Source organism: Bos indicus, chromosome 16 (genome assembly GCF_029378745.1).
Source record: "Bos indicus isolate NIAB-ARS_2022 breed Sahiwal x Tharparkar chromosome 16, NIAB-ARS_B.indTharparkar_mat_pri_1.0, whole genome shotgun sequence".
Taxonomy (NCBI): domain Eukaryota; kingdom Metazoa; phylum Chordata; class Mammalia; order Artiodactyla; family Bovidae; genus Bos; species Bos indicus.
The window spans coordinates 73,300,966-73,324,983 of record NC_091775.1 but is presented as its reverse complement, the minus strand read 5'-3'; the positions used below and the strand labels follow the sequence as shown (position 1 = coordinate 73,324,983).

Below are 24,018 nucleotides of genomic sequence, written 5' to 3'. Positions count from 1 at the left end.
CAAAGAAACCAACTCTCTAAGCAAAGATGAAAGCACCTTCCGAATTGGGAACTGTGAGAAGGGAGTATTTTATTAAGAAAAAGGAAAAAAGAAAAAGAAAGATTTCACCTGTGAACAAGCATTTACAACTTTATGCATACGTTTAAGGAGAATGTCCATGTCAGTCCTAGTTCAACAATGATAGAACTGCAAGGAGAAGGTTCACCCAGACTTACCTGTGCCAGGGCCTGCCCATCCACCTCCCCCGGGCTGCTCCCTTCCTTAGGCAGACTCTGGCCCATCCACAAGTCAGAAGTGCCTCCTCTAGTTGAGAGCCACAGCTAGACCTATTCCAAAAAGACACTGGACTCAACAGAATAAACGCATCATCTTTCCTCCTTCTCCCACTCTGACTCTATTGCTTGTCAGTTGCTGCTGGAAACTACTCTCTCTCCTCACCTCCCCTCTCCTGGAGGTCCTTCCCCTCCTGTTCTTTCTGGCACGTCTTCCCCATCTCCTTTCCATCACTTTACTCAGGTCCTTGTGATTTCTCACCTGAGCCTCCTGACTAGCCTCCATGTCTCTGTATTTGTGGAAACCAAATCTTCACATCTTTCCCATGTTTAAAACCCTCTATGGGTCCATTATCCCTTCAAGATGAAGTCCAGATCCTTATTCTGGACCATAGGGCCCTTCATAGTCCTGCCTTTCAGTTCAGTTCAGCTCAGTTCAGCAAATAGCCCCCAGTGCCCTCCATGTGCTGGGCCAGGCCAGACATCTAAAACCAAAGGACTCCGCTCACAGGTGACAGAGGAGTCAACGTGCAGTTGACGCAGTGTGACGGACTTAGCAGGCCACAGGAGGCCTTGGAGACTCAACCATGCGGTGGCAGCTCCTGCAGGGAGTTAGTGAAGGACCAGGGCTACAGTTACATCTCCAGTTCCACGTCCAGGGCTCCTGCCACTACTCAATGTAGGCTGGCAACCAAGATGTCTGTCCTGCCCAATATGATGAACCAAAACACAACAAAAACAGAAGACAGGAGATGATCCATGACTAAAATATGAATTAAGGACTAAAATGCAAACCCCATAACAGTTACTACAGAGATGCTAAATCACAGTGAAACAGAACACTTAAATATTGCACATATAAGATGGAAACAGAGAGATGGATCACACTCAAGCTTAGACCTGATGAAAGCTCATCACTCACTTATGTTGGTCAAGTAACACAGAACTGAGATAACAACTTACTTGCAGATGCTAAGAGAGCCACTTGGGCAGGAATGACATGAGTAGTTTTTATTCTGGTATCTATTTGAACCATGGTGTTGGAGAAGACTATTTACAGTCCCTCGGACTGCAAGGAGATCCAACCAGTCCATTCTGAAGGAGATCAGCCCTGGGATTTCTTTGGAGGGAATGATTTTGAAGCTGAAACTCCAGTACTTTGGCCACCTCATGCGAAGAGTTGACTCATTGGAAAAGACCCTGATGCTGGGAGGGATTGGGGGCAGGAGGAGAAGGGGACGACAGAAGATGAGATGGCTGGATGGCATCACTGACTCGATGGACGTGAGTTTGAGGGAATTCCGGGAGTTGGTGATGGACAGGGAGGCCTGGTGTGCTGAGATTCATGGGGTCACAAAGAGTCAGACACGACTGAGCAACTGAACTGAACTGAACTGAAGAAAAACTTAAAAGAAGATTACTTTAAAAATCTAATGAATAAAATACACAGGCTAAAGACTTGAATTTATTTCAAAGAGCCAAGAAACTAAATTGGAGAAGCCATGAAGTGATTTCTAAGATAATTCCAAAAGGAGATTAGGAGGATATCATTTCAAAAATCAGGCAGAGAACCTCACAGGGAAAGGAGGACACAAGAGATCATCTAGTATATTCTCTGTCCTTGGGGGACAGCATGGTTTTCAATCCGAGAGAGATACTCTCTATGTCTGCAGGACCATGTTTTTAAACTGCAGGCTGACAGCAGGTCAAGACAGCAATTGAGTGGGTCATGACTGTCAATTTCTTTCTAAATGAAAGAGAATAGAATCTAGTAGAAAATACGAGGTTGCATCTCACACAGCAGCATTAAGTACTGGGATCATGTATAACTGTGTATGTGAACATGGGTAGGTCAGTTCACAGTACAATACACACTGAGTTGCAGCCAAGAAAGCTTGACAAACAGTCTTCTAGAAAACTTCTATCAGAGAGGGTTTTATTTTTAATACATAGGAAACACATTCTATTATGAATCCTGACCCTTTTCCTTGTTCTTGGAGTCTGTGCTAAAATTAAACAGAGAATGGAGGTGGAATATCAGAACTGGAAGGAGGAAGCAAATTAGCAGAGCGTAAATGAAAGAACTGATAACAAGAGGCCAGAGACCAAAGGAACGAGATGGATGAGTTCTGGGTTTTTTCTGAAAGCCTCCTGCTTTACGGCAACTAAGGATTCCTTGGCTATTCTCATTGAAGCACCGGTTACACGGTAGTTTCTCAATAGTTACATATCCCATAACCCTCAAGAAGCACCTGTATTCTGTCTATGGCAACAGTTACCAAGCAGTATGATTGGTGTCTTTTTAATGATGTCCGTCTCCACCATGTGCAGCAGCTCCTTGAAGGCTGGACTGGCATTTGGTCCACTGCTTCATCCCCACCTCTATGACAGTTGACTCAGTAAATTTCAAGTGGACTGAAGTGAAAGGCATCGAAGGACCATAAAGCTCTAGTTCTAATATCTGCTGGATGCCGAACCCTCTTTGCAAGAACAAACTGGTTTCAGTCCATTGGGCTTAGGATATTCTAATTTGAGAAAAACAACAGTAACAACAAGATTCTGAAGTTTCCAGGGAGAAAACTGCTTGGACTCTCGTATCTCTCGGCCCAGAGGCTGAGTTCATGCAAAGGACTTGTGCCATCTTTTTATAGAGTAAGAGTGTCTTGAAATGTCAAAGACTCTTTAGGAGGTCAAGCTAGGACCTACTCTTTGGACTCAGTCTGGCTCCTGAAGATACCTGCTTTTTCCAGTCTGGACAGCCCGAGGGAAACCACCACGTTGAATCTGAAGCTGCTGAGCTATTTCAGAGGTCTTATCCACATTGCCAGCTGGAGCTGGCAGGATGCCCAAGAGGGCCCAAGGCAGAGGGCTGGACCCAGAGAAGCAGTCAGTTGACCAAGGAAGTCAACAATGAACCAAATCTGGTTGTTTGTGTATGCTCAGCTGTGTCTGACTCTTTGTAGCCCCATGGACTGTAGTCCACCAGGCTCCTTTGTCCATGGAATTCTTCAGTGAGAATACTGGAGCGGGCTGCCATTCCCCACTCCAGGGGATCTTCCCAACCCAGGGACTGAATCCATGTGTCTTATGTCTCCTGCATTGGCAGGTAGATTCTTTACCCCTGTGCCATCTGGGAAGCCCAAGCCCTGGTTGCTTCCCCACAAGAGGCCCAGGCTGAGGGGAAATGAGATGGAGCTGGGAAGTAACCTTTTGCCTTCCTCACCCTCTGCAGCTCTTCCTTCCTCCATGCCTAGGTGGCCAAATCCAACCCCTAATAGTGCAGCGGTTTAGCTTGGGGTGGGGGTGGGGGCTGATTAGGAAGCCCTGAGTATGAGTGTATAAGGGGGGGGTGGTGGTACTGGTCTGAGGCTACACTCCTCGGAAATGCATATGGGAAGTTATCAGGGAGGGAAATGGGTGAAAGACACCCTACACCAAATGATCAATTCAAATTCAAATTCAAGAGAGAGCCCACTAGTTGCTAGTTACCCTTCTTCTCAGCTAGGCAAATGTCCAGAGAGTTATCACTGAAGGAAAGTCCTCTTTACTGGGGACACTGATTAGTATTAAAGGTAGAGATAAATGTCTTCCCTGCAGCAATACTAAAGCAATGGTTTAACCCTTTGTGGACTGGTTGGATCTCCAAGGGACTCTCAAGAGTCTTCTCCAACACCACAGTTCAAAAGCATCAATTCTTCGGCACTCAGCTTTCTTCACAGTCCAACTCTCACATCCATACATGACCACTGGAAAAACCATAGCCTTGACTAGATGTATCTTTGTTGGCCAGTCCATTCTGAAGGAGATCAGCCCTGGGACTTCTTTGGAAGGAATGATGCTAAGGCTGAAACTCCAGTACTTTGGCCACCTCATGTGAAGAGTTGACTCATTGGAAAGGACTCTGATGCTGGGAGGGATTGGGGGCAGGAAGAGAAGGGGATGACAGAGGATGAGATGGCTGGATGGCATCACTGACTCAATGGACATGAGTCTGAGTGAACTCTGGGAGTTGGTGATGGACAGGGAGGCCTGGCATGCTGCGATTCATGGGGTCGCAAAGAGTCGGACATGACTGAGTGACTGGACTGAACTGAACTGAACCCTTGGTGTGTGCTGTTCCTTATGCACAATCAAATCTGACATCTCTGTTGATGAGGAAGGTAAGGGACAGAACAACTCTGCAGAGTTCAGTGGGTACTTCTGCTGCTAAGTCGCTTCAGTCGTGTCCGACTCTGTGCGACCCCAGAGACAGCAGCCCACCAGGCTCCTCTGTCCCTGGGATTCTCCAGGCAAGAATACTGGAGTGGGTTGCCATTTCCTTCTCCAATGCATGAAAGTGAAAAGTGAAAGTGAAGTCGCTCAGTCGTGCCCGACTCTTAGTGACCTTATGGACTGCAGCCTACCAGGCTCCTCCGTCCATGGGATTTTCCAGGAAAGAGTACTGGAATGGGTTGCCGTATTAAGAATCCAAAATTTACTTGAACGAAGTTTCAGCCTCCATCCCCTGCTGAATCTCTATCTCAGTCTCCCTCCCACCATCTGCCAGCATATGCTAAAGGAATACCAAGCATCTTTGGGTTACCCTGAGTGGAATGTAATCAAGAGGGCAAGTTGACTCAGAGCCAGGGGAGAAAAGAGGCTGGATAGCATATACTCCCAAATCAAACAGAAACAAAGTTCAGGCTTTAACAAAAAATACTATCTATGTCTGGATACTTAGTTTGAATCTCAACTCTAATTCAGTGTAACAATCTCTCCCTGTCTCAGTTTCCTAAGAAAGCACACCCAAAGATTAAAAAAAAAAAAAAAGTCCACAATGTGTACCAGTGTCTGGCAAGCTGAATGAGCCGGCAAACTACATATGTTCTCATTAGGACTGCAGTATTGTTCAGTGGATCAGAGCCGAGGTTCTAGAGTTTGAGGCACTCCAAGATGCTGATTCCATGGACCTCATCAACCCTGAGGTCCTAGGAAACTTCTCTAACCTGTCTGAGCTTTCATTGTCTCACCTACACAATGGTGATAATAAAACCATTTTGTAGGGTTACTGTAAAGATGAACTGAGGATCTGTATGTGAAACGCCTGGTACAGAATAGATGACCATAAATGGTGGGTATTATTGTGGTGGCTTGCCCCCTCAGAGAGGCAAATATGCCCCCCTAAAGAGGTGTTCTGCAGCTGCCACCAGCAACTGGATGAATCTCTCCAAGGCCACGGATGCTCAAGCACCAAATGCGCACGTGTTCGCCCATGCCCCTGCTCCCCCGCCACACTCCCTACCACAGTGCACGGCACAGCAGTAGTCCTCATCCATCAACTTCCTTCTCCCCCACAGCCAATCCCCCATCAGGAGCTGTGAATTCTGTTTCTTAAATATGTCAGCTCCACTTGCTCCTCTGTATCTGCCCAGCACGAGTAACAGTTTAGGGCACCACCAGTTTGCCCCTAGATAACAAGTCTCCAGCTTCATCTCTCTACCCACCGCCTTCCCTCTTCAATTAACTCGGCAACTACAATCATCTTTCTAAAGTGCAGATCTGATCATGCCTTTCTCTCGCTTGAAGCCCTTCATGGCTCCTCAATGTAACATCCCAGTCCTTAATCTGGCTTTCAGAGCCTGACACAATCTGCTTAGAGCTCAGCTCCCTTCCTGACCTCACCTCTCACCATGCCCCTCCTTGCTGTGTGTGTTCCAAGCCATACTGAGTACTGACAGTTGTACAAATGAATCATGCTTGCTCTCTCTCTGTAGTGATTTCACACATGCCTTCCCCTCTGCTTAGAGTACTCCTGTGTCCCTTCTCTTTTCTGTGCTAACTCATGCTCAATTTTTAGCTTTCAACTTAGGTGTCATTTCTTCCAGGAAGCCACCCCCAATACTTGAATCCTAGGCAGGTATCCCTGCCACTATATTCAAATGTCTGCTTATTGTTCCTCCCCCAGCAGAGCTTCTGGAGGACAAAAAAATCCTTTTGGTCAATGAAGGATCCTGAGTGCTTCAAACATCACCTGACACAAGACAGGCACTCAGACATGTGTTTGTTGGATAGATGCCTGGATGCTAACCACTGGGCCAGCCATGTGAAGCCATCTCTGGTTGAAGGAGGCAGCAAAGCCAAGCCGCCAGGAAGCCTCCACCCAGCAAAGGCAGTACCTACCTAGAATGGCCACCACCTCGTCATCCTGGATCACCTCCAGGGAGCCGGAGACCACGAAGCACAGGCTGTCGACGCTCTCCCCTGCGTGGTAGATGAGGTCCCCAGGGGCGCAGTGCACCGTCTGGAACTCCATGGCCAGTGCCCGCAGGCAGCCGTCGCTGGCCAGCCGGAAGGCCGGGTGCTCCTTGAAGACCTTGCGGTTTAGGTGCACGCAGATGTCCGCTCTCATGTCCTTGGGGCAGATCTGCAGGACCTGGCCGAGCACGGGAAGAAAACGCGTCAGGATCCTTGCTGTGGCCTCCAGCTCGCTGCTCTCTCAGCTCCCCAGGGGCCAAAGCGACACCCACTAGACTAGACCACACTCTTCAAGGCACCAGTGGACAAGACAGCCACAGTCCCTGTGGGAGAGAGACAGGGGCCCCCAAATCTGTGCCAAATGCTCAGGTCAGGGACTTGAGAGTCAAGGGGCCGGGAGTACGTGAGACCCTTTGGAAACCCAGGAAGGGCTCCCTGAGTAGGTGACAAATACGGTGACATCTGCATAACGTGTCAGAGGGAGCCCTATGAAAGAACATTCCAGCGGAGTCGCAAAGGCTGTGAGAGGACCTGAGCAACAGCCCGTGTGAATGAGGGGAAAGCTGGGGGTGCGAGAGGGGGCTACAGGAGGATGACAAGCTTGAAAGGATGTGGAGACTTACATTATGAAAAGACTTTGATTTTGATTCTGAGTGGGACAGGGACACATTGGGAGACTCTGAGCAGGGGAGGGATGGGGAGCCTCTATATTTTAAGAGGATTGTGGCAGCTTCAGAGTGGAATTAGCAGGCCCTGACTGTCGGATGGCAGGAGTGGAGCCCAGGTGTTGGGTTAGCCCACTCCTGCAGGGCTCTGGGGAGTGGGGAGGGGCCTCGGACTGGGATGTTGCCAGGGGAGCCAGGGAGAAGTAATCAAATCCTGAACATATTTTGAAGATACAGCTGCCATGGTCTGCTGATGGACTGAAGGTGGATTGATTCGAAGAGAGATATGAAGTGATATATCTTAGGTGTTACTTAGGTAACTTCCTTAGGTATCTTAGTGCCTTAGGTATCTTAGGCACTTCCTTAGGCGTTACTAAGCACTTTGGAGTCATTCATTCATTCCATACTTAGCTACTGAACACTTTAGTGTATACCAGGGATCATTCCAGGCTCTGAGGATGTAGGCAGCAAACAGAACGCCCGGCCTTTGTGTGACTTACTAGTGGGAGGGGACAAATTAAAAGCAAAAGGAGTAAAATTCAGCAGTAAGTGCTGAGGAGAACGATGGAGAAGGAAAGCAGAAGGAAAGTCAGGAGAGGTGTGATCTTACATTTTCAAGTCTTCCGTGCACCAGCTAATCGAATCCTCACATAAACTCTCTGGTGTAAGTGCTATTGTGGTACCATTTTACAGATGAGAAAACTGAGGCCCAGGGATGATCAATAACTTGCCCAAAATCGCACAACCAGGAAATGGCAGAGCTGGACTCTCTGACTAGGCAGGCTCACTCCAGAGCCCAGTGTAGATACCAAGCACTTCCTACATGATACACCTGCCCAAAACCAAAGGGCTTGCACTTTGGCTCTCAAGGAACTCAAGGCAAACTGGGAACTGTAAGAGGCCATGTGGGTCTCACCTCCCAAATAAATAAAAATGTCTCAGTCTTTCCTACGGGGAGAAACACTTCTCTGGACTAAATTTTTGCGAGAAACCATTCGTGGCCCCTTACGTAGCAAGCGTGAAGTAACGCAAGGGACACCTCCAGGTGGACTCTTCCTGAGAAAGCAGGAGTGTTCCTAAAACAACCCTTTCTCGCATCCTAGCCTGTGAACAAAACTGGGGGCGTAACATCAAATGTGCTCAGTGACGACATCTCCTGGCGGTGCGGGTCACTTCCCCACCCCTGCTCCTCCACCTCAGCACAAACCGTCTGCCCGTGCTCCTGGTGCTCACCTCCACATCGCGAAGTCCCGCAGCCTCTTTCAAACCCAACTTCAACCTCCCCTTGTCCGCTGCTCCACCCACCGGCTCTGCACGCCCTGAGCTCTGCGTTGGAAAGAGGGGGCCCAACACTTGGAATCTCAGTTCCTCCCTCTCTTCACTGCTCTACATTTCAGTTTCTCTTTTTTCCTCTTTATTTTTTTAATTTATTTTTTAACTGGAGGAAAATTGCTTTACAATGTTGAGTTAGTTTCTGCTGCATGTGTGTGTATGTGTGAAGTCACTTCAATCATGTCCAATTCTTTGTGACCCCGTGGACTGTAGCCCACCAGGCTCCTCTGTCCATGGGATTCTCCAGGCCAGAATACTGGAGCGGGTTGCCATACCCTCCTCCAGGGGATTTTCCAAACCCAGGGATCAAACCCACATCTTTTATGTCTCCTGCATTGGCAGCCCTGTTCTTTATCACTAGCGCCACCTGGAAAGCCAGTTTCTTCTGTACAACAATGCAAATCAGCCTAATTGTAAGTACATTCCCTTCCCTACTGAGTCCCCCTCCCCTCCCTGGATCCCACACCTCTAGATCATCACAGAGAGCTAGGCTGGGCTCCCTGTGTTGTTTCTGCTGTTAAAAAAAAAAAAAAAAAAAAGCACACTGCTAACATTGGGCTTCCCTGGTGGCTCAATTGGTAAAGACTGTCTGCAACGCAGGAGACCTGGGTTCGATCCCTGGGTCAGGAGGATCCCCTGGAAAACAGAATGGCAACCCCTTCCAGTATTCTTGCCTGGAGAATTCCATGGACAGAGGAGTCTGGTGGGCTACAGTCCATGGGGTCTTAAAGAGTCGGACATGACTGAGTAACTAACACTTTGATTTTCATCACTGCCTTATGAGGATTAAGGGCTTCCCTCATAGCTCAGTTGGTAAAGAATCCACCTGCAATGCGGGAGACCTGGGTTCAATCCCTGGGCTGGGAAGATCCCCTGGAGAAGGGACTGGCTACCCACTCCAGTATTCAGGCCTGGAGAATCCCATAGACTGTATAGTCCATGGGGTTGCAAAGAGTCGGACACGACTTAGCGACTTTCACTTTCACCGTGAGGATTAAATGAAAGTATATCTACCAGTGCACCTGGTATCTACGCCTCGTGACACCTCACAGCCCCAGCAAGGCACTCAATAAACGCAGGTCCCCTCTGCTGCTCTGCCGTGGCAGGATGCCAAGGAAGCGAGCATGTTCCCTGGGAGTGGGGCTGGAGGACTGACCGAGGCAGGGGAAAATCGGATGGCCAATGCTTAGGCAGAGTGCTCGTTAAGTACTTCCCCTCCTTCAGACTCATTAAAGCAAGACTCCTGGAAAAGGCAGATTTAATTTGGATCCTCTCTCTCTAAGCAGAACACCAGGGAGCGGGGAACACTTGCTTGTCATGTCGAAACTGTGCCCAGCGGTCTGAAACTAAGATTTGCTCTCCAGGTGAATTCACCTTTCGATATTTCCCTTCCCTCAGGTTGAGCTTTGCCAGCAGAGGCATGGAGACAATGTTTTATTCATGGGCCCTGTTCCCAGAGCCCAGGGAAAGCACGTGTGAGGAGGAGAGGGGACTGGAGGGGAGAAATGACAGACCCTCTCAGCCACCAGCACCCCCATCGTCCTTGCCTTGGTCCTACACCAGCAGGGGCTCCTGAACGCCTCTCTCTGAGGGAGGGTACCAGCTTGAGACCCTGTCGTCTTCCTGGGTTACCTGCCCTTCTGCTTGGTTTGAGGAGAGAAAATTCTTGCTGGTCTCTGAGGCCTCAGAAGCCCCGAGGAGATGCCACCATGGAGGTTCATGGAGCCTCCCTGGGGGAAAGCGGTGGTGGGGGCAGGATGGATAAAGCACAGGTGTGGGAACAGGCTTTGGGATGAAGCAGATCTGGACTCCTGGCTTCCACTTGTTCGAGTCATGTGAACTTAAAGCTCTATGTTCCCCAAGTCTTCTTGTTCTAACTTGTGTATAGAATTCTTTGGAAGATTCCATGCGCTGTGGTGTTAAAGACTTGGTTTGATGCCCACATGTGACTGGGCTCAATGCACAAGGGCTCTCATTTCTGATGGTATCATCACAGCAGAGCAGCAGGTCAGCCTGAGGGAGGCTTTTGAAGTTCTGGACGTCAGAGTCCAAAGGATCATAGAGGTCAGCCTTAGCCTTACAAGTCATCTAGTTTTCATGTGTCACAGACAAGGAAACTGAAGCTCAGAGGGACCCATGATGGTCTAAGGTCCAAAGTCGTCAGCTAATTACTGCTAACGTCAGACTTGCCCAGCACTCCCACCCTTCCACTGCACACACATCCCCTAGATGCCCCGGTCATCACTGACCATTCCAGTCTGGAATGGAGGTGGTGGGATGGAGACAGGGCCTTGGGACTGGCTCTATCCCCAGCAATTGCCTGCCAAGGAATAGCAGCCACCCCAGGCCGGGCTGGGTTCTGCCCTGAGCTGCCACAATACTTCCTCTTCAATTTAGATCAGGACCTAGGAAAAATCCCAGAGCCCTCCAGGGAGACAGCAGGCAGGGGAAGGGAGGACCAGAGCTGATGAGTGCTGTCTCCCAGGGGCAGCCGCCCAGCCCAGCCTTGCAGTGAGGGCAGAAGAGGGCTTCTTTCTGGACAATCAGATTTACAAAGGCATCCTGGCCCCTGGGAAAAGGAGCCTCAGGCCTGAGCGATCCGAGTTCCTTTCTGCTCCATCAGCTGCCAGGCACCCACAGAACCTCCAGGGGCCGGGTCGAGACAGCAGAATAGAAACACAGGAGCAGTGGGGCCAGTGGTGAGCAAAGCCAGAGATGATGTCCCTCCCAACCAATGCCTGCCCGTCTGAGAGAGGAGGGCACCCCCATTTGGACTCATCCTTCCCTCCAGTCTGTGTTTTACAGTTGTTGTTTTTTTAAAAGCAGTAGTAGGAAAAAGCACAAGCTTTGAAGTCAGACAAAACTGGGTTCAAATCCAGACTTTGCCATTCTCAACTCTGTGGGGGCAATTAATAAAGTTAACTGGGCTGCTGGGTCCTCATACCCGGGGACAGTTCCCTCTCCAGGGTAGTTGTGAAGCATGTGAAGCAGGAACACAGGGCCAGAAGTGCAGTTAAGTATCTGCTCTTAATACAACTTTAAGACATGCTAGCTGGTATATTCGGAGAAGGCAATGGCACCCCACTCCAGTACTCTTGCCTGGAAAATCCCATGGACAGAGGAGCCTGGTAGGCTGCAGCCCATGGGATCGCAAAGAGTCGGACATGACTAAACGACTTCCCTTTCACTTTTCACTTTCATGCATTGGAGAAGGAAATGGCAACCCACTCCAGTATTCTTGCCTGGAGAATCCCAGGGACGGGGGAGCCTGGTGGGCTGCCGTCTATGGGGTCCCACAGAATCAGACACAACTGAAGCAACTTAGCAGCAGCAGCAGCTGGTATGTGGTATGGTTTCATTATTGCTATTATTACAGCAGATATTCAACAAAATCAAAGTATCCTCCCTTTGAAGTTGGGGTCAGTTAAATTTAGTTAAATTTTTCCATTTAAACTGTCAACTCTCAAGGGACCCTTCTAATGGAGAAAGACCAGAGTGTGAAGAGCGGACTCCCAAGACACTGAGTTTGGCTTTGAAGGTGTCATAAGGTATTTTTCAACAGTAAAATCATTCTGTTTGCCTCACTCTAACAAGGGAAGGAATCAGAATTCCCTGAATACTTAGGGAATGATGATTAAAGAGAGAAAAGCCATTCCAAAGACTGAAGCAGAGAAAAACTAACCTAGGATTACATCTTTGCTGAAAGAAAATATTACAAAGGAGATCATTCACAAATGATCATTCTCAAATATCTTTGTTCTTTCCAGTACCACCAAATTTTCTTCAGTTTATTGGAATGCATGTAGAATAATGCAACTTTTGGAGACTGGTAGGGATCTATTGCCATTTCTATTTCACAGGAACGTCTAGAAAAGAGCCTAAGGGATGCTCTGGTCAAATCAACTACTTATTAAGTAAAAGCCCTTGGTCGGTATCTCCCAGACTTGTCTTATGAATAGGACCCTTGTTCAAAATGCAGATTTTCCATCTCCATCCCACCTCATTCCTCCTCACAAATTTTCTGATTCCAAAGGTCCAGGATGATGACTGGAAACCCGTTTTTAATGACCACATCCTGGGAGTCCCATCAGGGCCAAGACTAGAGTAAAGCAATAGCCTTGGACACAAAATTTAAGGAGATTTAAAAACTCAGCCATCAAGACAAATCATGGGTTAGTCTCTCAGTTGTGTTCAACTCTTTGCCTCCCCACGGACTGTAGTCCGCCAGGCTCCTCTGTCCATGGGATTTCTGAGAAAAGAATACTGGAGTGGGTTGCTGTGCCATTCTCTAGGGCATCTTCCCAACTCAGGGACTGAACTTGGGTCACCTGCATTATAGGCAGATTCTTAACCGTCTGAGCCACCAGGGAAACCCCAAAACAAATTATAGTGTAGCACAATATTCTGAAAATCAAAATTCATGCATGAACAATATATCAAAAATCTGAATCGGAAACTTTGAATCAAAAGTGGATTCGCAGCAGAGATATGTCATCTTGGGGCAAGAGGTGAAAGGAAAATCAGTAATATTGGTCATCTCACCCTGGGTGGCCCTGATTCTTACCAGCATATCAGCTGATAAGGAAATCCTGCCATAGACAGACTTCTAGGCCATCTCCTCTTCAGGAGATACTGATACAATCTGCCTTACCAGTTGGTAATCTCTCTTAATCGCCGGTCCTTCAGAAAGGTTGATGGGCAAGCAATCAAAGTTTCTGGAGGTGGGACCTGGGATTCCAAAACTACATCCAGGTGAGTTCAGATGCACAGCCAGGAGTGAGAACCGTCTGAGGTAAGGCTCAGGAATCCCTGGGAAGGCTGAGGGGTGAGTGGTTTACCTGAGCCCATCACCTCCTTACCTTCTCTGTGTCAATGCCTCGGGACATGGACCAGGTGGACACGATGTAATCCATGACTCGCTCGCTCAGCCCCTTGGGCACCTGGTAGAGCTTCAAGAAGTCCCGGACACTGTTGAGCATCTCATGGTACCTGTTGGTGTTGGCGTACATCTGTTGGAAAATGGTCGTCACGTTCCCAAAGATGGTGGCATAGAGGAGCGCTAGCGGCAAGAGGAAGAGAAAAACACACGTGAGTGGTCCCTGAATAGGACCCAAGAAAGCCAAACTTGCCCAAAGCAGGCCAATGGCCAGAATGGCCTGCTCCAGAGCAGACGGTCCTGACCTTCTCAGGAGAAGCTCAGCCCAGGAGACTCTGGGATTGGACCCAGAGAAAGAGTCTCCAAATATCAGGCCACTAGTTGAGACTTGTGGGAGGCAGAGAGAGGGTGAAGGGAACTGGCATGACTAGGGTCAGAACCAGGATACAGATGGCAGTGCAGGCTGGGGACAGGACGGTTGAACTGCTTCACATATACTCATCACAAAAAGTCTGAGCCATGCCTGAAGCCGCTAGTTGAATGTACTCTTATATGCTCTGTACCGGCCCAAATCCAAGGATTGAAGTCGCTCAGTCGTGTCCGACTCTTTGCAACCACATGGACTGTAGCCTCCCAGGCTCCTCCATCCATGGGGTTTTCCAGGCAAGAATACTGGAGTGGGGTGCCATTTCCTTCTCCAGGGGAACCCAAATCCAAATCCATCAGCAATCATCTTTTAACAACTGTGCTGTCAACTACACTGCCTGCCAGAGACAGGATGGGGATGTGTCACTCAGTCCCGGCTCTCACACGGCAAGAACACGGCAAAAAGAGACTTTAAAGGTGGAATCACAAATAATTGAATAATAGCAAGCCTGCCGAGGGCACTGAAGGATGTTAGATCTTGCATGTTAACCCAGCACTCCTCTGCATTGTGATGCGGCTCCTGGGGGAAAAGCTTGGCCTTGATGTGAACAGAATAGTCAGGTCCCCTCTGAGACGTAACAAGCACATACTACATGCTACTGCTGCTCCCCCTACGTAAGTGTCACGGAGGAGGACCATTATGTCATCAGAAAACCCCACATTCTATGTGTAACCTGTATCTGCCTTTGGATACTAAGCTCAAGTGCTACCTCTTCCAGGAAGCCTCCCCAACACTCCTCCCCTCCATCTGTCCCCACAAGGGTGACTATGAGACTCCCCAAGCATACAAATCTAACTCAACTTTATCATACGTTGCATCCAGATAAACCCATCATAAGTTGGAAATATCTTAAGTTAAAAATGCACTTATACATGTAACCTACCGAGCATCATCAGATCAGATGAGTCGCTCAGTCGTGTCCAACTCTTTGCGACCCCATGAATCGCAGCTCAGCCTAATTACCTTAGACATGCTCAGAACACATACATTAGCTTACAGTTGGGCAATGTAACACAAAGCCTATTTTATAATAAAGTGTAAAATATCTTATGTAATTTATTAAATACTGTACTGAAAGTGAAAAGTAAGATGGTTGTTTCCCTTTATGATCGCATGGCTGACTAGGAGCTGCAGCTCACTGCCACCTGCCCAGCATCCCGAGAGAATCACTCTGTGCATCACTAGCCCAGGAAAAGATCAAAATTCAAACTGGAAGTACTGTTTCTGAAGGCATATCAATTTTGCACCACTGTAAAGCCAAAAAATCCCAAGTCAGAGACTGTGTTTCTGTCGAGCTCAGGTTGTACACACCATTTTGCAATCATATTCGTGCTCGCCTGTGCCCTCACAGGGTAGTCCTGCAGGCTGGACTCAGCTTTTCCTTGCCATGAAACCCTGGGAGCTGGTGCTACACTAGTGCCCAACAAAGTGTTTGTCACATTAGTGAGTTACATATGTGTTTGCTATGGCTTATTTTAAAAAAGAAGTGACTGAAATACAATGGCAGCACATTCAAAAGCAGAGACGTTACTTTGCCAACAAAGGTCCGTCTAGTCAAGGCTATGGTTTTTCCAGTGGTCACGTACAGATGTGAGAGTTGGACTGTGAAGAAAGCTGAGTGCCGAAGAATTGATGCTTTTGAACTGTGGTGTTGGAGAAGACTCTTGAGAGTCCCTTGGACTGCAAGGAGATACAACCAATCCATCCTAAAGGAGATCAGTCCTGGGTGTTCACTGGAAGGACTGATTTTGAAGCTGAAACTCCAATACTTTGGCTACCTGATGCGGAGAGCCAACTCATTGGAAAAGACCCTGATGCTGGGAAAGATTGAGGGCAGGAGAAGAAGGGGACAACAGAGGATGAGATGGTTGGATGGCATCACCGACTCGATGTACATGGGTTTGGGTGGACTCCAGGAGTTGGTGATGGACAGGGAGGCCTGGCGTGCTGCGATTCATGGGGTTGCAAAGAGTCGGACACGACTGAGGGACTGAACTGAAATACAATAAACTGTACATGTTAAAGTACACAACTTCGTGGGTTCTGACACATATACGCCCATGAAACAATTAGCACAATCAAGACAGTAGCATATCCATCACCCCTAAAAATTTGGTCATGTCCATTTATAACCCCCCTGACCCTTCTATCCCCAGGAAACTGCTGATGCTTTCTGTAGACTAGCTTGCATTTTAAAATATTTTATATAAATGGAATCATATGGTATATACTCTCTTTAAACACCATACAATACCTCCATTTAAAGTGTACAGTTCAATGGCTTTTAGTACATTGCTAGAGCTGTGCAATCATTACCACAATCTAAGTTTAGAATATTTTCATGCTTCACCAAAGGAAACCCTGTTCCCATTATTAGTCATTCCTCATTTCCTCCCTGATGCCCTAGCCCTAGGCAACTGAAAATCTACTTTCTGTCCCTATACATTTGCCTATTCTGGACATTTCATACAAATTAAATAATATATGTGGCCTCCTGTAACTAGCTTCTTTCATTTAGAATAATGTTTTCAAGGTTCATCCATGCTGTAGCATGTATCAGTACTTCATTTCTTTTTATTGTTGACTGATTAAATATCACAGTAATCCAAGTCTATGCCCCAACCAGTAACGCTGAAGAAGCTGAAGTTGAACAGTTCTATGAAGACCTATAAGACCTTTTAGAACTAAGACCCAAAAAAGATGTCCTTTTCATTATAGGGGACTGGAATGCAAAAGTAGGAAGTCAAGAAACACCTGGAGTAACAGGTAAATTTGGCCTTGGAATACGGAATGAAGCAGGGCAAAGACTAATAGAGTTTTGCCAAGAAAATGCACTGGTCGTAACAAACACTCTCTTCCAACAACACAAGAGAAGACTCTACACATGGACATCACCAGATGGTCAACACCGAAATCAGATTGATTATATTCTTTGCAGCCAAAGATGGAGAAGCTCTATACAGTCAGCAAAAACAAGACCAGGAGCCGACTGTGGCTCAGACCATGAACTCCTTATTGCCAAATTCAGACTTAAATTGAAGAAAGTAGGGAAAACCACTAGACCATTCAGGTATGACCTAAATCAAATCCCTTATGATTATACAGTGGAAGTGAGAAATAGATTTAAGGGCCTAGATCTGATAGATAGAGTGCCTGATGAACTATGGACTGAGGTTCGTGACACTGTACAGGAGACAGGGATCAAGACCATCCCCATGGAAAAGAAATGCAAAAAAGCAAAATGGCTGTCTGGGGAGGCCTTACAAATAGCTGTGAAAAGAGGAGAAGTGAAAAGCAAAGAAGAAAAGGAAAGATATAAACATCTGAATGCAGAGTTCCAAAGAATAGCAAGAAGAGATAAGAAAGCCTTCTTCAGCGATCAATGCAAAGAAATAGAGGAAAACAACAGAATGGGAAAGACTAGGAATCTCTTCAAGAAAATTAGAGATACCAAAGGAACATTTCATGCAAAGATGGACTCGATAAAGGACAGAAATGGTATGGACCTAACAGAAGCAGAAGATATTAAGAAGAGATGGCAAGAATACACAGAAGAACTGTACAAAAAAGATCTTCACGACCCAGATAATCACGATGGTGTGATCACTCACCTAGAGCCAGACATCCTGGAACGTGAAGTCAAGTGGGCCTTAGGAAGCATCACTATGAACAAAGCAGGTGGAGGTGAGGGAATTTCAGTTGAACTATTCCAAATCCTGAAACATGATGCTGTGAAAGTGCTGCACTCAATATGCCAGCAAATTTGGAAAACTCAGCAGTGGCCACAGGACTGGAAAAGGTTAGTTTTCATTCCAATCCCAAAGAAAGGCAATGCCAAAGAATGCTCAAACTACCACACAATTGCACTCATCTCACACGCTAGTAAAGTAATGCTCAAAATTCTCCAAGCCAGGCTTCAGCAATACGTGAACCGTGAACTTCCTGATGTTCAAGCTGGTTTTAGAAAAGGCAGAGGAACCAGACATCAAATTGCTAACATCCGCTGGATCATAGAAAAAGCAAGAGAGTTCCAGAAAAACATCTATTTCTGCTTTATTGACTATGCCAAAGCCTTTGACTGTGTGGATCACAATAAACTGTGGAAAATTCTGAAAGAGATGGGAATACCAGACCACCTGACCTGCTTCTTGAGAAATCTGTATGCAGGTCAGGAAGCAACAGTTAGAACTGGACATGGAACAACAGACTGGTTCCAAATAGGAAAAGGAGTTCATCAAAGCTGTATATTGTCACCCTGTTTATTTAACTTATATGCAGAGTACATCATGAGAAATGCTGGACTGGAAGAAACACAAACTGGAATCAAGATTGCCGGGAGAAATATCAATAACCTCAGATATGCAGATGACACCACCCTCATGGCAGAAAGTGAAGAGGAACTAAAAAGCCTCTTGATGAAAGTGAAAGTGCAGAGTGAAAAATTTGGCTTAAAGCTCAACATTCAGAAAACTAAGATCATGGCATCTGGTCCCATCACTTCATGGGAAATAGATGGGGAAACAGTGGAAGCAGTGTCAGACTTTATTTTGGGGGGCTCCAAAATCACTGCAGATGGTGACTGCAGCCATGAAATTAAAAGACCCTTACTCCTTGTAAGGAAGGTTATGACCCACCTAGATAGCATATTCAAAAGCAGAGACATTACTTTGCCAACAAAGGTTCGTCTAGTCAAGGCTATGGTTTTTCCTGTGGTCATGTATGGGTGTGAGAGTTGGACTGTGAAGAAGGCTGAGCGCCGAAGAATTGATGCTTTTGAACTGTGGTGTTGGAGAAGACTCTTGAGAGTCCCTTGGACTGCAAGGAGATCCAACCAGTCCATTCTGAAGGAGATCAGCTCTGGGATTTCTTTGGAAGGAATGATGCTAAAGCTGAAACTCCAGTACTTTGGCCACCTCATGTGAAGAGTTGACTCATTGGAAAAGACTCTGATGCTGGGAGGGATTGGGGGCAGGAGGAGAAGGGGGTGACAGAGGATGAGATGGCTGGATGGCATTACTGACTCGATGGACGTGAGTCTGAGTGAACTCCGGGAGTTGGTGATGGACAGGGAGGCCTGGCGTGCTGCGATTCATGGGGTCGCAAAGAGTCAGACACGACTGAGCGACTGATCTGATCATATCTGAGTGTTCTATGGGAAGGATATTCCCTATTTCATTTATCCATTCATCCGTTCACAGGCATTGGGGCCTTTCTACTGATAAATAGTGCTGCTATGAACACTTGTGTCCAACCTTTTGTCTGAACATGTTCTCAATTATTTTGGAGTAAAATTACTGTGTCGTACAGTAATTATGTTTAACACCTTGAACCACTGCCAAACTACCCTCCACAGTAGCTGCACCACTCTACATTCCCACTCGTGGCGTTTGTGGGTTCCACAGGGCTCCATATCCTTATCAACACTTGTTATCACCTGTCTTTTTGATTATTGCCAACCTAGTGAGTGTAAACTGCTCTCTCTCTGAAGCTTTGGTTTGCATTTCTCACATGAGTGATGATGTTAAACATCTTTTAATGTGCTTAATGACCATTGGCATGTTTTCTTCAGAGAATGTCCACTCAAATCCTATGCCCATTTTCAACTGGACTTGTCTTATTATAAGTTATTAATATATTCTAGATATAAATCCTTTATCAGATACGATTTGCAAATACTGTCTCATATCATGTGGGTTGTCTTTTCACTTTCTTGATGGTATGGTTTGCAGCATTAAAGGTTTTAGTTTTGATGTAGTCTAATTATCTGTATTTTCTTCTGTTTCCTTTTTTGCCTGGCTTATTTCATTCAGTCTAATTAGTCTGAGATTGATCCATGTTGTTGCATGTATCAATAATTTATTAAGAAAAAAAGTGTTACCTTAAAAATAATTATAAATTCACAGAAAGCTGTAGACAGTACAGAGAGATCCACGTGCGTACCCTTCGCCTAATTGCCTCACTGGTTACAGCTTATATAAGTGGAGGATAACAGAAAAACTGAGTGATTTACATTGTTACAGAGTAAGCTATAGTTATGCATCATTTGATCACATGTGTACATTCATGTGTACCAAGCACCACAATCAAAATACAGAACTCTTCCATCACCACAGCCACCTCCCTTTTTTACCCCTTTATACTCACTCCCCCAGCAACCACTAATCCCTTCTCCCTTTTGATAATTACATCATCTCAAGAACATCATAGAAATAGCATCATACAGTACATGAGCTTTTGAGACTGGCTTTTTTCACTGAGTAAAACGCCCCTCGGGTCCAGCCACACTCTTGTGTGTATCAACAGTTCATTGCTCTCTACCGATGAATATAACCCATTGTACAGACACACCCCAATCATTTCTTCTGAATAATCTTCCTCGGGTTGACAGACTAAGGGAGGGAAAATAAAAGAAAGGCAGAGATATAGGGGAAGGGAAGGAAATCTTCAGTTAAATCTGGCAGCATTGGACACAGCTGCCTGGAAAACTGAAGACACAAATCTATCCAACAAGAACTGTAAATGAGGATGGGAAAGCATGCTGCCAGCTCTGGACAGGTGCCAGGAGTGGTGCCCATCTGAACAAAAGGAGCCAGATGAAAAGCAGAAGTCATCCAACCTGAAGAACGCAGACGCCAGATCTTCTAAGCTCGTAAATAGCCTCAAACACAAGAGGGGCCATAGCTCCTCCTGTCCAGTGATGGCACCAAGTGTGATCAAGGACAGCTTTGTTCCCAGGGAGTCTGACTCTCACTCAACGAGCCTGCATGGCAGTCCTGCCTCAGCTCGGTTTTCTGCTCCACCATGAACCAGAGGTCATCCATGCCAAGTAGAAGTGCCTTTCTCAGAATGGCTGCCAAAAGTTAATTGAATCTTGAAGCTTAAAAACAAAGTTACAACAAATTAATACAATCAGAATAGCTCTCTTGTCCATGATCTGAGAACCAGGGGCAGGTCTGAGAAACTGGTGTGCTGGTCAGTTAAGGCAGTGATGCCCACTCTTCCCACCCCTGCCTGCTTCTGAGGCATTCTGGAAGGTTAAGGCTCCACAGGAGGATCTTTCAGTTCAGTTCAGTTCAGTCGTTCAGTCGTGTCTGACTCTTTGCGACCCCATGAATCGCAGCATGCCAGGCCTCCCTGTCCATCACCAACTCCTGGAGTTCACTCAGACTCATATCCATCGAGTCAGTGATGCCATCCAGCCATCTCATCCTCTGTCATCCCCTTCTCCTCCTGCCCCCAATCCCTCCCAGCATCAGAGTCTTTTCCAATGAGTCAACTCTTCACATGAGGTGGCCAAAGTACTGGAGTTTCAGCTTCAGCATCATTCCTTCCAAAGAAATCCCAGGGCTGATCTCCTTCAGAATGGACTGGTTGGATCTCCTTGCAGTCCAAGGGACTCTCAAGAGTCTTCTCCAACACCACAGTTCAAAAACATCAATTGTTCGGCACTCAGCTTTCTTCACAGTCCAACTCTCACATCCATACATGACCACTGGAAAAACCATAGCCTTGACTAGACGGACCTTTGTTGGCAAAGTAATGTCTCTGCTTTTGAATATGCTATCTAGGTGTGTCATAACCTTCCTTCCAAGGAGTAAGCGTCTTTTAACTTCATGGCTGCAGTCACCATCTGCAGTGATTTTGGAGCCCAAAAAGTAAAGTCTGACACTGTTTCCACTGTTTCCCCATCTATTTCCCATGAAGTGATGGGACCAGATGCCATGATCTTCATTTTCTGAATGTTGAGCTTTAAGCCAACTTTTTCACTCTCCATTTTCACTTTCATCAAGAGGCTTTTTAGTTCCTCTTCACTTTCTGCCATAAGGGTGGTGTCATCTGCATATCTAAGGTTATTGATATTTTTCCCAGCAATCTTGATTCCAGCTTGTGCTTCTTCCAGCCCAGCGTTTCTCATGATTTACTCTGCATATAAGTTAAATAAGCAGGAGGACCTTATTCAATTATTACTATTATGAAATATCATTATTATTAAAAATGGATACTTCTTCTCTCAATGTCCCTTCTCTAATTTTATGTGAAGTGGGGTTTATTGTTGTTCAGTTGTGTCTGACTCTTTGCAACCCCATGGACTGAAGCGTGCCAGGCTTCCTTGTCCTTCACTCTCTCCTGGAGTTTGCACAAACTCATATCCATTGAGTTGATGCCATCCAACTGTCTCACCCTCTGTTGCCCCCTTTTCCTCTTGGCCTCACTCTTTCCCAGCATCAGGCTTTTCCAATGAGTCGGCTCTTCACATCAGGAGTGGCCAAAGTATTGGAGCTTCAGCATCAGTCCTTCCAGTGAATCAGGACTGATCTCCTTTAGAACTGACTGGTTTGATCTCCTTGCAGTCCAAGGGACTCTCAAGAGTCTTCTCCAGCACCACAGTTCAAAAGCATCAATTCTTTGGTGCTCAGCCTTCTTTATGGTCCAACAGTTATATGTTTTGAACATGTGTATTTTATTTACTGATGTCTATATATGATGTATTATGCCCTTAAATACTCAAAATAGAACTGGAAGACTTGAAGTCGAGCTATGACTTGAACACGTTTGAATGAGATGTGGGGAGGGAGAGAGGGAGACTGTCACGTCACTGTCAGGGCTGAACTCCACAGTGCAGAGCACACCCTGGGTGACTCTCAGTGTGGATCAGTTGCGTCCTCCCAAGAGCTAAAGAAGTAAGAGGGCCTTTCCCAACCCCAACACAAAATGTGGATTTGGATAAGAGCAGGTTAAAAAAAAAGAAAAAAAAAAAACCGTTAACATTCTATCACACCGAAGCTCTGTGTCCCATCCAGAGAAAAATAAAACAATATTCTCTGACCCTTAATTAGAAATCTCTGCATGGACTTTGGGAGAAAAGGCAGCAAAAGTTTTCATCTCTCTTTAGAAAGTTTAGTAATTCTTTTTGTATACATTATACATACACACTGTTTAAAGAGTTAGTGAGTGACTGAGTGAAGTCGCTCAGTCGTGTCTGACTCTTTGCGACCCTATGGACTGTAGCCCACCAGGCCTTTCCGTCCATGGGATTTTCCAGGCAAGAGTACTAGAGTGGGTTGCCATTTCCTTCTCCAGGGAATCTTTCCAATCCAGGGATCGAACCTGGGTCTCCTGCATTGCAGGCAGACGCTTTACCCTCTGAGCCAGGGAAGAGTTAAGTGGCTAAGATTTCATAAAATCCTTAGTCCCCTCGGCCTTCTTCCTTTTCACCCTGTCTCCTCTTCTGCAGAAGCACCCACTCTCAAGTAGCTGATTGCTTCGCTACTGATCTCCACATTTGAATATCACGCTCAGATTGCCTTGTCCAGATGCTTCAGTTTCAGGTGTTAGCCACTGACCTCTGAGAATTTAGCTTCCACTCACTTCCCCTTCCCCTACTTTCAATCTCATACTCAAACCCAATACATTTTCCCATTGTCCCACTCTCCCAAAATATACCATCATTTTGGTTAGACAACTATCTGTTTATATTATAACTAGATGAATGCCAGTCACAGTAAGTCTTGTGGTTACATTTCACATGACGACAGTGGTTACTTTTCCTTTCCTGCAATGTTTTCTAATAATAGACTTTGTCTTTTCATTTGCTTGGTTTAGTTGTCGCTAATTTGACTCCAGACTCTCCCACAGATAAATATGTCTCTTCTTAATATATTAAAACCCATTAGTTCATCTATCCACTTCATTTCCTCAAAGAAGTCCTCCCTGGAGGCTTCTCAACTGTTCCATTGTAGCTGTGTGGACGTGTCCACCCAGGAAGTCACTCCACCTATTGAGTCTGAGCCTTCAATTTCTGCATCTTGTGTCTTCTGCTGTTTTGGCTTATTCCTTTTTGTTGGTCAAAGACATCCTCTAATAGCTTTCTGAGAAGGGCTATAAGGGAGCAACACCTTTGAGACCTAACATGTTGACTCATACTCAGGTAATAATTTGTCTGGGTGCATAATTCTAGATTAGAAATCATTTCTCCCAGAATTTTGGGAGCATTTCCCCACTGTCTTGCTGTTGAGAAGTCAGAAGTATTCATACCCTTCCTCTTTCATACTGAACCTGTTTTCTTTCTCCTCTCTAGAAATTCACTTTTTACAATGTTCTAAAAATGCATGAAGATGTACCATTTGCTCTGGTTCAGGTTCCATCCATTGTGCTAGGCTTTCAATAAGCCCTTTCAACCCAAGAATTTATGCCCTTCATTTTAAGAACATT

At 46.2% G+C, this 24,018-nt stretch overlaps 1 protein-coding gene across 1 annotated transcript in view; it reads right to left on the bottom strand.

Annotated features, from left to right (window-relative positions):
• The window catches only part of KCNH1 (potassium voltage-gated channel subfamily H member 1), a 441,878-nt gene that overhangs the window by 130,989 nt on the left and 286,871 nt on the right, over nt 1-24,018 (bottom strand). The window contains exons 8-9 of the mRNA XM_070768644.1: nt 13,363-13,562; nt 6,432-6,684 (exon numbers count right to left, since the gene is read on the bottom strand). Coding sequence (XP_070624745.1) covers nt 6,432-6,684; nt 13,363-13,562 — 453 coding nt within the window. The remainder of the gene's footprint in view (nt 1-6,431; nt 6,685-13,362; nt 13,563-24,018) is intronic.